Source organism: Aethina tumida, chromosome 1 (assembly GCF_024364675.1).
Source record: "Aethina tumida isolate Nest 87 chromosome 1, icAetTumi1.1, whole genome shotgun sequence".
In the NCBI taxonomy this organism is placed as follows: domain Eukaryota; kingdom Metazoa; phylum Arthropoda; class Insecta; order Coleoptera; family Nitidulidae; genus Aethina; species Aethina tumida.
Genome location: NC_065435.1, coordinates 76,603,472 through 76,617,294, shown reverse-complemented (window position 1 = coordinate 76,617,294; position 13,823 = coordinate 76,603,472). Strand labels below are relative to the sequence as shown.

The 13,823-nt window shown below is 32.7% G+C and overlaps 2 protein-coding genes across 7 annotated transcripts; both read right to left on the bottom strand.

Moving 5' to 3' along the window:
- Positions 1–330: 330 nt before the first annotated feature.
- On the bottom strand, positions 331–12,045 carry LOC109598232 (ankyrin repeat and zinc finger domain-containing protein 1). Of its 6 annotated transcripts, none has more exons than XM_049961704.1 (7): positions 9,758–10,006; positions 9,036–9,649; positions 8,754–8,979; positions 6,643–7,045; positions 5,660–5,801; positions 5,489–5,604; positions 5,169–5,311 (listed from the first exon to the last, which is right to left on the bottom strand). In XM_049961704.1, exons 1-7 carry the CDS (start codon positions 9,846–9,848, stop codon positions 5,305–5,307), a joined length of 1,599 nt encoding a protein of 532 aa, XP_049817661.1. In that variant the 5' UTR covers positions 9,849–10,006; the 3' UTR covers positions 5,169–5,304. The 6 variants fall into 6 exon arrangements, with proteins under 6 accessions (XP_019869660.2, XP_019869659.1, XP_049817660.1 ...); XM_020014099.2 differs by lacking the exons at positions 5,169–5,311; positions 5,489–5,604; positions 5,660–5,801; positions 6,643–7,045 and adding exons at positions 7,131–7,341; positions 7,400–7,567; positions 7,615–8,327; positions 11,809–12,045 and having other exon boundaries at positions 9,758–9,860; XM_020014101.2 differs by lacking the exons at positions 5,169–5,311; positions 5,489–5,604; positions 5,660–5,801; positions 6,643–7,045 and adding exons at positions 331–541; positions 593–1,239 and having other exon boundaries at positions 9,758–10,015.
- LOC109598233 (ADP-ribosylation factor-like protein 6-interacting protein 6) lies at positions 10,760–11,883 on the bottom strand. Its single transcript, XM_020014103.2, has 3 exons — positions 11,585–11,883; positions 11,264–11,498; positions 10,760–11,177 (listed from the first exon to the last, which is right to left on the bottom strand). The coding sequence occupies exons 1-3, from the start codon at positions 11,745–11,747 to the stop codon at positions 11,078–11,080; spliced, it is 498 nt and encodes a 165-aa protein (XP_019869662.1). The 5' UTR covers positions 11,748–11,883; the 3' UTR covers positions 10,760–11,077.
- Positions 12,046–13,823: the final 1,778 nt, after the last annotated feature.

Sequence of the window (13,823 nt, the reverse complement as noted above, 5' to 3'; positions counted from 1 at the left end):
TGATCATCACATGAAGTACTCGCATAACATGGAATACCATATTGTCCTCATGTATAAGTTGGGAGCAATTCTCGCATTCGAATTAATTGTTTTTGTTTCGTTGTATATTTTTAACAAAAGGATTGTGGACACATTGTGGTCGTTGCTTATGCGTTTTATATAATTAGATGCACTTTAATTGTATGTTAAATAATAAATTTAATAAATATATAGTTAAATCTCACTAAATAATTTCATTAGTTTGTTGATTTTCAGTTTTTTTATTTATACAAACTTAACGATTCTTAATGGACCATTTTATATATATATATAAGTACAAAATACTTATGAGATATATCTTGCTAATTAGCATTAATTATTTAAATTATATAATTTAATTTTGATGAAAGTTATTTTGTTGTTTCTGAAATGCTTTAAAACATACAAAAGAGCAAAATACATATGAAGCAGACTTTAGATAATCCTCAATAATTTTTGATGAACATAAGGTACAAATCATCTTCACATCTATATCAAGTTTAAATTTAACCTCTAAGGCTTTCTAAAACAATCACATAATTAAAACAGTTAATCATGTTAATGTATTGCATACCTCTCTTTTGCGTGTTTTGAGTTCAATCTGCCTCTTACGTTTCTCTTCCACGATTTTTTGATTTTTTTCTGCTCTTTCTAGCTTCCGTTGGTTCACAAGAGCTTTCTGATCGTGATTTTTCGACGGTATTAGCGATTTTTTGTAATTATGTCTATCTGGATTGAGGTCCACGAAAAACTTAAATGTTGATTTAATAGTATCGTTTTTAGTAGAAGCATATGGCGTTTGATGATTAATATTTTTAATGCAAGGATCAGCACCGCCAAACAATAAGCTGCGTGTTATATCATTTTGTGCATGAATTGCACTCAAATGTAATGCTGTATTGCCTTGTTCATCCAGAGGTTCATTTAGCAAGTTTTTGTATACTTTATGATATTCAATGTCAGGCGTTCTTTTGGAAATATTATCTGCTTCGTTGTAAAAGAATGTTTTTAATTTTGAACATTGTCCTTTTACAATCATTTTAATGATTTTCATTTGACGCACTTTGTCTTCTTTTGTATAATCGGGTTTGCTAAAATTGGACATTTTTGGCTTAGTCCATTTAAATTTGTCATATTTCTTGGACTGCAAAGAGAAATCATCAGCATAATCATATTCATCACTCATCCATAGTTCTTCGACTTCTAAATCCTCCCATTTATCTGCAACAAAACAATTATACTTCATGTTATATTTGACAAATATAAATTAGACACATCAAAATGTCTAGTGAAATGCAACCGATAGAATACTTCAGAGATGGTATAAGCAAAGTAGATTACGTATTAGTTGTGACAAGAATTGCGGCCAGAAAACACGTAAACGTTGTAACAGAACTAGTCAACAATCTTCGGGAACTCGGCTTGGAGATCGAACAAAACCTCGGCGTGACCGAATCGGTGGTCTTCCTCAAGATTCACATTCCGAACGAAACTATAATGCTTATGTCGCAAATGAACCAATCGTGGGAAAAGACAAAACAAATTAATGGCACGAAACCGCGAAGAAACTGGTGGAACAGTATTTTCAAAACACCTTTAGCATACGTCAATCCGAACAAAGGAAGGGACTACTGCGGTAGAATTTATTACATTGCCCAAATTCTGAGGAAAGCTAAGTGGGGACCGAAGAGAAAGGATCACGGTATTGATTTGTTGATCAGAAAGCACATTATCCAAAAGGCTTATCCGTTGCACGACGGGCCCGTTCAAGACTTGAACCTGGACGATGAGTACTTGAATGACAGGTCACTGTTGGCTAAATACTGGGCAAACTTCCGATGCTTCTATAAGGAGCAACCACTGGATATTATTAAGAAATACTACGGTATACCCACGGCGTTTTATTTCGCCTGGATGGGATTTTATGTTCAAATGCTGATACCGGTTGCAATTATGTCCGCGTTAACTCTGTTGATGTGCTTGAAGAGGTGGTACCTACAAGCTGATGACTATATTAGAGAATGCAAACAGTTAGATTTTGAAATATGCAGATACTGTAAACCAGAAGATAACAGATGTGTAACATCGAATATAAGATCGCACTGTTTCTTTATGTCATTATCTTTAGCTTTTGATGAGAAAGAGAACATGTTGTATAGTATCTTGGTTTCATTTTGGGCTGGAACAGTACAGAGCATGTGGATGAGAAGAGAGCATAATTTGCGCAAGAGGTGGAACTTGTTGGATACAGATTCGTATTATCTTCAACCACGGTTCGAGTTTTGGGAAAAGGTCAGATATAGGCGCATTTCATCTATCACTAACGAAATTGAGGCCTATATACCTGTCTCCATTAATGTATTTAGATTTGCAATAGTTTTTTTGGCGACCGTATTAATAGTCATTATGATGTTGTTCATTTTATTTATCAATGTAAATATCGTAGTCATCATTAAGCACCTTTGCCGGAGCCGATATGGTATTTCAAATTTGTACTTTATGGATATAGTACTCTGGTTTCAACAATTAATTGTATATTTTTGTTTTAGGGGAAATATTTTAAAATTTGTTGTTGTAATGGCCAATTATTTGTGTTATAAATATGAGAGTCAGTATGATGTCCATTTGTTGCATCAGTATTTTTTGTTTGATGCTGTGAGTTCAAGTGGCGTATATATGTACTATGCGTTAGTTAAAGGATTGTTTTACAACTTACCACCCAGATATGAAAATACCCATATACACAACTGGGCGGGCATGTTGGTATATGAGAGATGCCAACCTTACACGTGCCACATAAGCTTAATGATGTTAGTCGGTTTTAGGCAAGCCATATTCTGCATTATATCAATAATAGAATATTTAATCACAGTTTTCAAGGACACAAAAATAAAATTTGTAACAAGTCAACACGAATACGAGTATAAACTTAGCAAGCAAGGCCAATATGACGAATTGGTGGTTTTCTCGAAAGTGATGATTAGCCACGCATTCATCACTTGCTTGGCTGTCAACAATAGTTTAAGTCCCGTCTATGTCATTGTCAGTGTAATTCTGACCATACGGAGAGAAGCTCACAAACTAGTATACTCATGCCAACGAGGCATACCGAAAATAGTCTACACAACTCAATCGTGGAACTCAATTTTAAAGGTCATTACATGTCTTGGTATAATCATGAACTCCTTAGGTATGACCTTTAACTCGGAGTACCTGGACAAGATCATCCTGGAAAATGAATCAGGGAATAACAAAACATTTTTCAGTTATCTCAATTTTACTTTGTCGGTATTCCGAATGCAAGACATGTACGGGGAAAAAGTTGATCCCAACGCGACTTGCTATTACAGAGACAGACGCTTTCCCTACGATCATCCCACATTACAGTACAAACATAACACAGAATACCACATAGTGCGCATGTATAAGTTGGGGACCATTGTAGCATGTGAATTAATCATTTACATTTCGTTGTATGTCTTTAACAAAAAAATTTTGAGCATATTTTATAATTAGTTGCAGTTAAATTGTATGTTTGACATTAAATAAAATATATTAATAATGATAAAATAAATATATTTAATGTAGTTAAATTACACAAAACATTTCATAAAACATTATTATTACTTGATTATTTTTCTATTCAATATTTTATTTTCAAATTCTTCGCGTTTCTTGATTCGCTCTCGTTTGCGTTTCACTACCAGCTCTTCCGGTGAGGGTCGACGAAATGGAATTAACGCCTAAAAATTTACGCAAATACATATGAATTACCAAAGTTATACTTGAATATTACCTTAGAATAATTATACCGTTTAGGATATATCTGAGCAAAATATTGGAAGTTTTTCTTGGTTGACTCATCTGAAATACAAGCGTACGGTGTTTTTTTATTTGCATTTCTCAAACACGGATTGGCACCTAGTTGCATTGCATAAAAAGCAATGTTTCCAGCTGAATGAATAGCACAATAGTGAAGAACTGTGTTGCCGTGACTATCCAACACTTCGTTGACTAATTTTTTCAATATTTTGGAGTTGACGATATCCCAGTCCGCAGAAATGTTTTTCTTACGGTTTAATTCATACAATTTTTGAACGTAACCGTGTATTAGTGATACGAAAAGTCGAATGTTGATGGCTTTTATTGCTTGTATGGTTTCCAATTTTCGTTCTTGTTTTCGCTTGGGGTTTTTTACTTTTGCGACTTTTGGTTTCCATGTTTTATTTGAGGGTTTACTCCATGATATTTTGGTTTTTTCGAACGGGTCATAATATTCATTTTCATTGATTTCATCATATGAGTCACCGTCAGAAAGTTCAGATACATTCCAATTGTAAGTGGACACTTCAGTGTCTAAAACGTCGCAATCTAAAAAGAACAAAAAAATTATTGAAAAATAAAATTTAAATAATAAAAATTAAGTATCACCTCTTTAAATACAAACAACAATAGATAATGATAGATAATGAAATGAAAGCCGTTTAATTTATGTAAATTAAACTTTTAATGATAAAATTACAAGAATTTTTATAAACACAATATTAATTCATTCACTTTCTTTTGCATTTCCTTTTATCACTTTCTTCACGTTTCTGAATTCGCTCTTGTTTGCGTATAAGCACAAGCTCTTCCGGTGAAGGCCTATTAAATGGAATCAATGCCTAAAATACATAAATGACGCGTATTTAAACTAAGGAAATTGCAAAAAAAAAGAATATTCTTACCTTGGAATAATTATACTTGTTAGGAAAATACGTAGTAAATTCTTGAAATTGCTTCTTCGTTTTCTCATCCAGTATACAAGCGTAAGGTGTTTTTTTCTCAACGTTTCTAAAACATGGATTGGCACCTTCTTTCATTGCGAAAAAGGCAATATCTCCAGCTGCATAAATGGCACAGTAGTGGAGGACCCTATTACCTCGGTCATCTAACACCTCATTCAGTAGTTTCTTCACTATGGGTAACGAGAATCCCCACTGCGTTGGAATGTTTCTCACGCGATTTATTTCAAATAGTTTTCCGACATAATCGTAGATTAGGTTGAGGAAAAGTTTCATATTGGTGGTTTTTATAGCTTCTATTGTTTTTAACTTCCGTTCCTCTGTTCGTTTAATATTTTTTCCTTTTCCAATTTTTGGTTTCCATGTTTTTTTTGCGGGTTGTTTGCTTGATTTTTTGGTTTTATCGATTGAGACATAATATTCATCATCACTGATTTCCTCACCTGATTCACTATCAGAAACTTCAGTTATATTCTCTACGAACTCTTTAGTATTTAAAATATCACAATCTGAAAAGAGCATAAAAAATATTGTGAATTATTATATATATATATACACATTAAATATAATCAGTATCGTCTGTTTGAGTGTAAATAACGGGTGCGATAAGTAATGAAGTGAAAGTCGCTTAAAAAATTACAGTTTTAATGATAAAATCATAAAATTTTTTATAAACACAATATTACTTCATTAAACTCCTTTTATATTTCCTAATTTTACATTCTTCACGTTTCTGAATTCGTTCCTGCTTGCGCGTAAGTGCAAGTCCTTCTGGTGGGTGCCGGTTAAACGGAATTAACGCCTAAAAAATACATACATGCATCTAAACCAAGCAAATTTTACAAATATTTTCTTACCTTGGAATAATTATACATGTCCGGAAACTCCTGCGCAAATCTTTGGAAGTATTTCTTAGTTTGCTCATCGAATGTACAGGCGTAAGGTGTTTTTTTTTTTTGAGCATTTCTAAAACATGGATTAGCACCTTCTCTCATTGCAAAAAAAGCAACGTCTCCGGCTGAATGAAAGGCACAGTAGTGGAGAACCCTATTGTCTTGATCATCTAGCACCTCATTTAGTAGTTTCTTCATTATTCTAAGGGAGAATACCAACTCTATCGGAATATTCCTCTCGCGATTTATATCAACTAGCTTTTTGGCATAATCATATATTAGCTTTTATAGCCTCTATTGTCTTTAACTTCCGTTCCTCTGATTGTTTATGGTTTTTTCCTTTTCTTATTTTTGGTTTCCAAGTTAGTTTTGGGGGTTGTTTGCTTGATTTTTTGGTTTTATCGATTATATCATAATATTCATTATCACTGATTTCTTCGTCAGATTCATTGTCGGTTACGTTATTGCTATAACTGAACTCTTTAGTGTCTAAAATGTCACAAAAAGAACATTAAAATGTGAGTAATAAAAATTAGTTACGCACAAATCAAGATGTAATCAAATATTAAATAAAAGTCGGTAATTATATAAGACTTTTTTAATGATCGAATAAATGATAAAAACTTTTAAAAAACTATATTTTTGAACAGTGTCCGCTCTTTTTAGTTTTATATTCTTCGCGTTTTTGAATTCGCTCCTGTTTGCGTTTTAGAACAAGCTCTTCCGGTGAAAGCCGATTAAATGGAATTAAAGCCTTAAAAATTATGTACTCATATAAACTCGTTAAATTGTACTGAAATTTTCTTACTTTGGAATAGTTATACATGTTGGGAAACGTCTGTGCAAGATACTGGAAATCCTTCTTGGTTTTATCATCTAATATACAAGCATAGGGTGTTTTTTTTTGCATATTTCTAGAACACGGGTTGGCTCCTTCTTTCATTGCATAAAAAGCAACGTCTCCAGCTGCATAAATGGCACAGTAGTGAAGAATCGTATTGCCGTGATCGTCTAACACCTCATTCAGTAATTTCTTTATAATTTTAAACGTGAATTCCCAATCAATTGAAATGTTCCTCGCTAAATTTAAATCACATACTTTTCTGGCATAATCGTGTATTATATTGGCGAAACGTGTTGTATCGTTGGTTTTTATTGCTTCAATTATTTTCAACTTCCGTTCCTGTGTTCGTTTACGGTTTTTTATTTTCGAGGTTTTTGGTTTCCATGTTTTTTTGGCAGGAATTTTGAATTTTCTTGTTTTGTTTACCTCAAGATATTCTATGTCAGCAATGTTTTCGTTATATTCACCGTCAGAAATTAATTCTACACAATCAAAAATTTCATCATCTAAAAAGAATATCAACATAAAATTAAATTTATAAATATTAACTTAAAAAACATGTTAATTCATAAGAACACAAAGAAAACCTGGTACTGTAAAACTTGTTTATTGATATAGTACAAAATTACGACAACATTGTCGGATGTTGTAATCTGTGAGCTTTTAAACACTCAATTGTGCAAAACCTGTTGCCGCTATATTCAAATGGCACTTTTCCAGCCATATCAGAAGCACACAAGAAACATCTACTTGTTACATTCCCTTTCATATCCAAAATTCTCCTTTCCGCAGCTAACGCTCTCTGCAACAAACCAAAATGTTAATAAACATTCAGCATTCACCCTAGCCGAAAAAATCACTTTCTCTCTATCGCTGAGCTGCAGAAAGCGGTCTTTTTCCGCTTGCTCCTTACGCTTGATCACGTTCTCTTGCTTCTTGACCTTTTCCTTCTCTCGTTTCGCTTTCCGCTGGTTCTTCTTTTTGTCCGCCAGTTCCTCTGGCGTTAAAGCGTTAACAGGGATGTGAGCCTAAAAAACCATGACAACAACTTAATCTTCAACAATCTGCCACCTACTTTATTATAGTTGTGTTTATTCGGATTCTCTCTGGCGAAATTCCTCAAAGTCTCACGAATCTCGCGACTTTGGGTACTGGTGTAGGCGGTGTGTTGACCCTTGTTTTTCACACACGGATCTGCGTCGTTGTCAAGCAAAAACAATAAGACATCCGAGTGTTCGTTCATTGCGGTCACGTGCAACAGAGTGTTTCCTTGCTCGTCGAGTACTTCGTTGATGAACTCCTTTTTTAATTCCCGTTCGGTTTTAGTTTGCACGTTTTCACCTTCTTCGGTTATTTTTAGGTGGTCGCTTAACAGTTGTTGTAGTTTAAGGAGGTCACCTTTATAAAGAACATCCAGCAGCAGTTTCTTGCGTGCGTCGTCTTTCTCACGTTGCTTCTTCGCTTGGCTTTTCTTCGGCTTTTTCTTTTTATGAACCTTTTTCTGTGGTGGTTTTACCGGATTTTCATATTCGGACAAATGTTGAAAGTTCACCTCGGCCATTTCGCACTCTTGTTCGGATTCACTATCATCGGAGTGTTTCGAGATATTCTGCTCATCTTCTGCGGACGACTCGTCGGACGTTCGTTGTGAATCGACTGGCAGAGGTCTATCGACCCGTTCTCTGGATTTTGCCCTGTTTATGTGGGCTGATCGTGCTCTCGCCTTTTTCTGCTCCGATTCAGGCGATTTTTGTTTGGCAAATTGTTCAGAAGCCATTTCCAGTGAATCTATAATTTAATTAATTGTGTAATTAATATTATCATCAATAGAATTAATTTAAGAAGTACTCACATTGTATTGAATCCATAGTTGCTAAGCTGTTATGAAATTATTTAGTATATTATAATTATATTATACTGAATGCTGTGTTGGATGTAACAACTAAAACAAAGTGAAGTCAAATATTATTTAGATAAGTAAAGATGTTAAGATGTACGTACGAATTACATAATAACTTACAGTTATTTCGAATTTCCTTACTTTGTTTACAACCACTACAGTGGTGGTAGAAAGGAGATGTCACTTTAAACACTAAACTTTCCACAATTTCACACCGATTAGCAACTATAATCCAAATACATAGTCGAATGGTCCCGCAATAAAATTATTAGAAAATGCAAACCTGTTAAAAAAGCAAATCAAAATAAACTTACCATAGATTTGAGTGCTGGACAAGATGGAATGTACTCTTTTCAATTCAGTAAATGTTGCCCTACGAGTCGAAAAGGGAATTGTCCTTAATCTTTCATCTGTCCGATCCAAAAGACTGGGACTGCCGCCAAACAGCACGCTTCTATTGTACGGACCAGATGCTCTGTAGATGATCAGACTGCTTTTATCGATCTCCGACCTCCAAGTCTCAACGATCGACTTGACATGCTACAAATCAACAAGCTATAGATTCGGTAAGGTTTTGGACGAACGTCAACTATTACCTGGACTAGCGCTTGTTCGTTGTACCTACGGAGTGAAGCCCCGGCGCTCTTGGGCTGCGACCCCCTGTTGTCCCTGGAGGTTTGTGAGCCGCCCTGACCCTGCCGTACGGTGTAACAGTGGAATGTCTTGTGTAAAATTGGTTCGACACCCTTGAACACCGCACCAGCGAAATGTCCACCGCCCAGCATCAGTATTGTCCACTGTTGATTGTCCAGACATGTCGTTTTAAATCTGGCGCTGATCGTCGATTCGTCCACCTCCTCCTTGCGGTCGAGCAACAGACAACGGTACAGCGAAAACACGCGTCCCGTTTCACTTTTCAGGAATATCTTCCCTTGGGCGGTTGCGTACGTGTCCAAATTGTCCTCTTCTTTTTCAGAGTCGGAGCCGGAGATACTGGACAGATCATCTTTGCCCGTTTTCACGTCGAACTCTTCTTCAGTGATCGGCGGTTTGCCGCACAATGATTGTTTGAGGTTGTAGCGGTGCCAGTCCAGCTTGTAGTGGTCGCGTTGTTGCAGCGAGTCCGGAAATTTCACTTTGCAATAGGAACAGGAAAGCACCGACTCATTTTTGGTGTCTTCATTCACTTCCACGTTTTCTTCTTTAATATCTATTAAAAATAAATAACATTACAATTACGATAATACAATTATCAGATTTTGTTATGTTGCGCAATATTATTGCGATTGTCACAACAATTAAATAAATAAACACTCACCTAAATCATCAGTTTGCGTCAACAAGACGCTCTTGACAGATTCGCCGATGATCTCGGCGAACTTTTTGTCGAATATCGACGTTGTTTCCATAACTGGACGCTTCTGAAAGCAATTTATATACAAATAAATTACTAAACTATCAGTCTTTACGTTACGACAAACTAGAATGAACTGAACGCAGCGACAAAGCGCGTTACCTTTTGTACCGTTCGACCGGATCGCGTTCCGTTTATGCAGGATTGCGCAATGTTTTAAAACAGATGCAAATGCGCCTGCGGGCTTTTGAGATGACGGAATCTTATTGGAAACATTTTGGGAGGAATAATTATTAACAATTAATACAAAATAATATTCAATAATAACTGTATTTTAATAATTTTGTAAATATATATTTGTAATAATAATTCTATAACAATGAGTATTTTTGGGTAAAATAATAATTAAAAAAAAATTTTAGAGACCGTTATACAGGGTGTTAAAAAAAGTGTCACAAACTCTAATGGGATGTATTATAGACTAAAACGTTACGGTCTTAATGAACCTGAGTCCGCAAAAGAACAGTTTTGGAGATATCAAGGATTTCTTTTTGAAACACTAATGCACATTTCTTGACTCTTACAACAATTAATACAAAATAATATGCAATAATCACTGTATTTTAATAATTTTGTAAATATGCATTTGTAATAATAATTCTATAAAAATGAATATTTTTGGGTAAAATGATTAAAAAATAATATAGAGACGTTGCCATGATACAGGGAGTTAAAAAAATGTGTCACAAACTCTAAGGGGATGTATTAGAGGCTAAAACGTAACGGTCTTAATGAACTTGAGTCCGCAAAAGAACGGTTTTGGTGATATCTTGACTCTTCCAAGACTTTGATACCTCCGGAATAGCTTATTATTCAAGTTAAAATTTCAAATTATAAAACGTTCAACAAGTATGCTTTTAAGATGTTGATTAAATTCGAAAAATTCGACACAAAAACACATTTTTTAGTTAATAATTGTTTAATTGTAGTTTAGTTACAATATATAAATAAATATGATATTCTAATTAAATACTATAAATTAATTTGTTCAAGCTGCATTAAATCTAACATTATATCATAAAAGTGACAGTATAAAAAAGTAGTTGTTCCTACATGTAATGTATATGTCCAATATATTCAAATTTACTTTGAAATATTGCTTTTTGTCCTATAATCGTTTGAATCTCCAATGACTAGATAAAAAATAGAATTATTTTGAACATTGGTTAAGTGTTATACTTAAATACTACAAACACCATTTTCCCCAATGCAAATTAATTAACATTATAGTGAGATTCCCCTCCAGTACATATAGCAGGAAACCAAAACTCCCACTATTATGGCAAAGAGGTAGTTAAAATGAATTGAGTGTCCTGACTGAATCCTGAAAAATACATAATTATCAACAAGTCACAGAGTACTTAATGACATTCTAGTATGTGGTTCAAAAATAGAACAGGAAGTGCTCACTTGTATTTTGTCGGTGAAAACGGACTCGGCGGTTGTTCACCTGGTACATTTGAATCCAAATAAACCATGATCCATGTGAAATAGGTGGTCAGGACACCACAAACAATTGGCAGCCAAAAACTGCTGTATTTGACTGCAGTTTCTAAGGTATATTTAAACATTAATCGTCCGTCTTCAGTGATCTCCTCGTACGTAACGTATTTGCGTTCGATTAAAACGCTACGAATGGCATCCTCTAAAAAAACAATATAGTAAACAAACATGACGTCATGACCTTAACCTAAAAGAAATCACATATGTGAACTGTTTAAAGGTACTTACGGTTGGAAACGTAAAGTTTGGCCAAGATGATCACGAGTGACACAACAAGTCCGCACAAACCTAATTTCCATTCACTGACAAGAGGTTTTTCATTTGTTTTTAGGTTAGAATCGTCTAAATGCGATTGTAGCTTTTGTTTAGCCAACAAGTGGTGTCTTAACATTTTGTCGCGGCGGAACGCGTTTTGTTTTTACACGAACGATGCGAGAATGTTGCTTACTTACCCCGTTTTTGGATCTGACGTAACTGATAGGTATAAATATGGGATTGAGCAGCGACGTACGGCTGGTTTGTCTGAGACTGGCGAGACGACGCGTAGAGTCGGTTCCGAACAACTTCGGTGGTTGATGTGGGAAAACGAAACTACAACATATTTTAATACCTGGATGGATTTATTATGTTTTGACAAATTGTTGCTTATTTTGACAACTGTAATTTTTATTCTGCACGAGTCCTATCGCCTGATGAGTGTTGGCGACGTTATCATTTTTTGACATTTTATTTATGATATTAATTAAACAAAAATCACAGATTAAAATTATAATATCTTAAAATTATATAGTAAATCGCTGCAAAAATTTGAATATTCATAACGTTTTATTGAGTTTTTAAGTAAATGATTTATTTCTATATATACATATATGGCAACGCCGCATTTTTTTTGTAAAATGTATATTTATAATAAATTGATTATAAGTTTAATTGAATAAAAAAGTAAACACAAGTTAAACAAATAAAGAAATGTTTTATAAATTTTCATCAATGACAAAATATTTTAATAATTATGTACAAATATAAATTTTAAATCGAAATTAGTCAAAAAAAAAATAATAATAAAACAAAAGATTCTAACAATCATTAAATAATTTGATTTGCTGTTAATAGAAATAAATACTGGTAATAGAGATATATATTTTTCAATAGTCATAATTTTTATTTATAATTCAATTTAAAGAAAATTAAAATATATAATTTATTGGTTTTATTGTGTTTTTGAATAAGTAATAAATTTAATTTATCTGTTATCGGTTTTTTTATATATTGATATTAAGTTGAGTATAAGTTTATTTACACAAAAATCACGTGTTAAACAAAAATAATTCTATCAAAATTTAAAATTATTTTTAAATATGTGGATCGACAATAGTTAAAACTAAATTACTGTTTAAGTTATAATAAGTATTAAAAAATAAAGTAAAACAAAAAGTTACAAATGTTTTTAATAAAAATAAACACCTATGTTTAATTTAATTTAATGAATAATAGTTCAAAAAAGAGACAGTCAATAAGTGAGAAAAATAGATTAAGAAGTTCTCCATTCAATTATCCCTTCAGAATAGATACACACCAAGTTTTATAAAAAATATTGCATATATTATATCAATTATAACATATTAAACCCTTTAATAAGAAATAAAAAATATACCATTCTCATAATTACCTCAATTCTTAGTGTTGCACAAGCACAAGTTCAATTCTGTTTGTTAGTTTATATTCACTGAGTTTATTCAGTTATACACTTTTAAAATAAATTTAATATCTTCTGATCAATTTAGGTATATGAATAATCGAATTAAATATGAGAAATATTTGAGAATATCGGATAATAACTTGAAGTATTAGTTTTCACAATCAGCTTTCCAAAGGTATATAATTTGTGATATATATAAATTATCTATAAAATTGATGATTTTTACATTAAAATTCTAAATCTTACGTTAATATGGAAAATAAATCTTTGAAAATCTCACTTTTAAAATAAATAAATGTCATCTGATCAATTAAGGTATATCAATAATCGAATTAAATATGAGAAATATATGAGAATATTGGATAATAACTTAACATCAGCTTTCCAAAAATATATAATTTGTGATATATTAAATTATCTATAAAATTGATGAAGATTGATGATTTTTACATTAAAATTCTGAACCTTACACTTAATATAGAAAATAAATCTTTGAATATCACTTCTAAAATAAATTTAATGTCATCTGATCAATTAACGAATTATTTAATTCGTATTTCGTTCATATTTATGAGAAATATTTGAGAATATTGGATAATAACTCAAATTATTAAAATTAAAATTACTTTAATTAAAATATGTTATAGAAATTCAATCAAATTTTACATTTATGTGTGTATACTAGAATTTTTAATAATTTGAATGCCAAACACGTATAAAATCAATTTTTAATAAAATTTAAAATAAATATGAAAAAATCCTCCACAT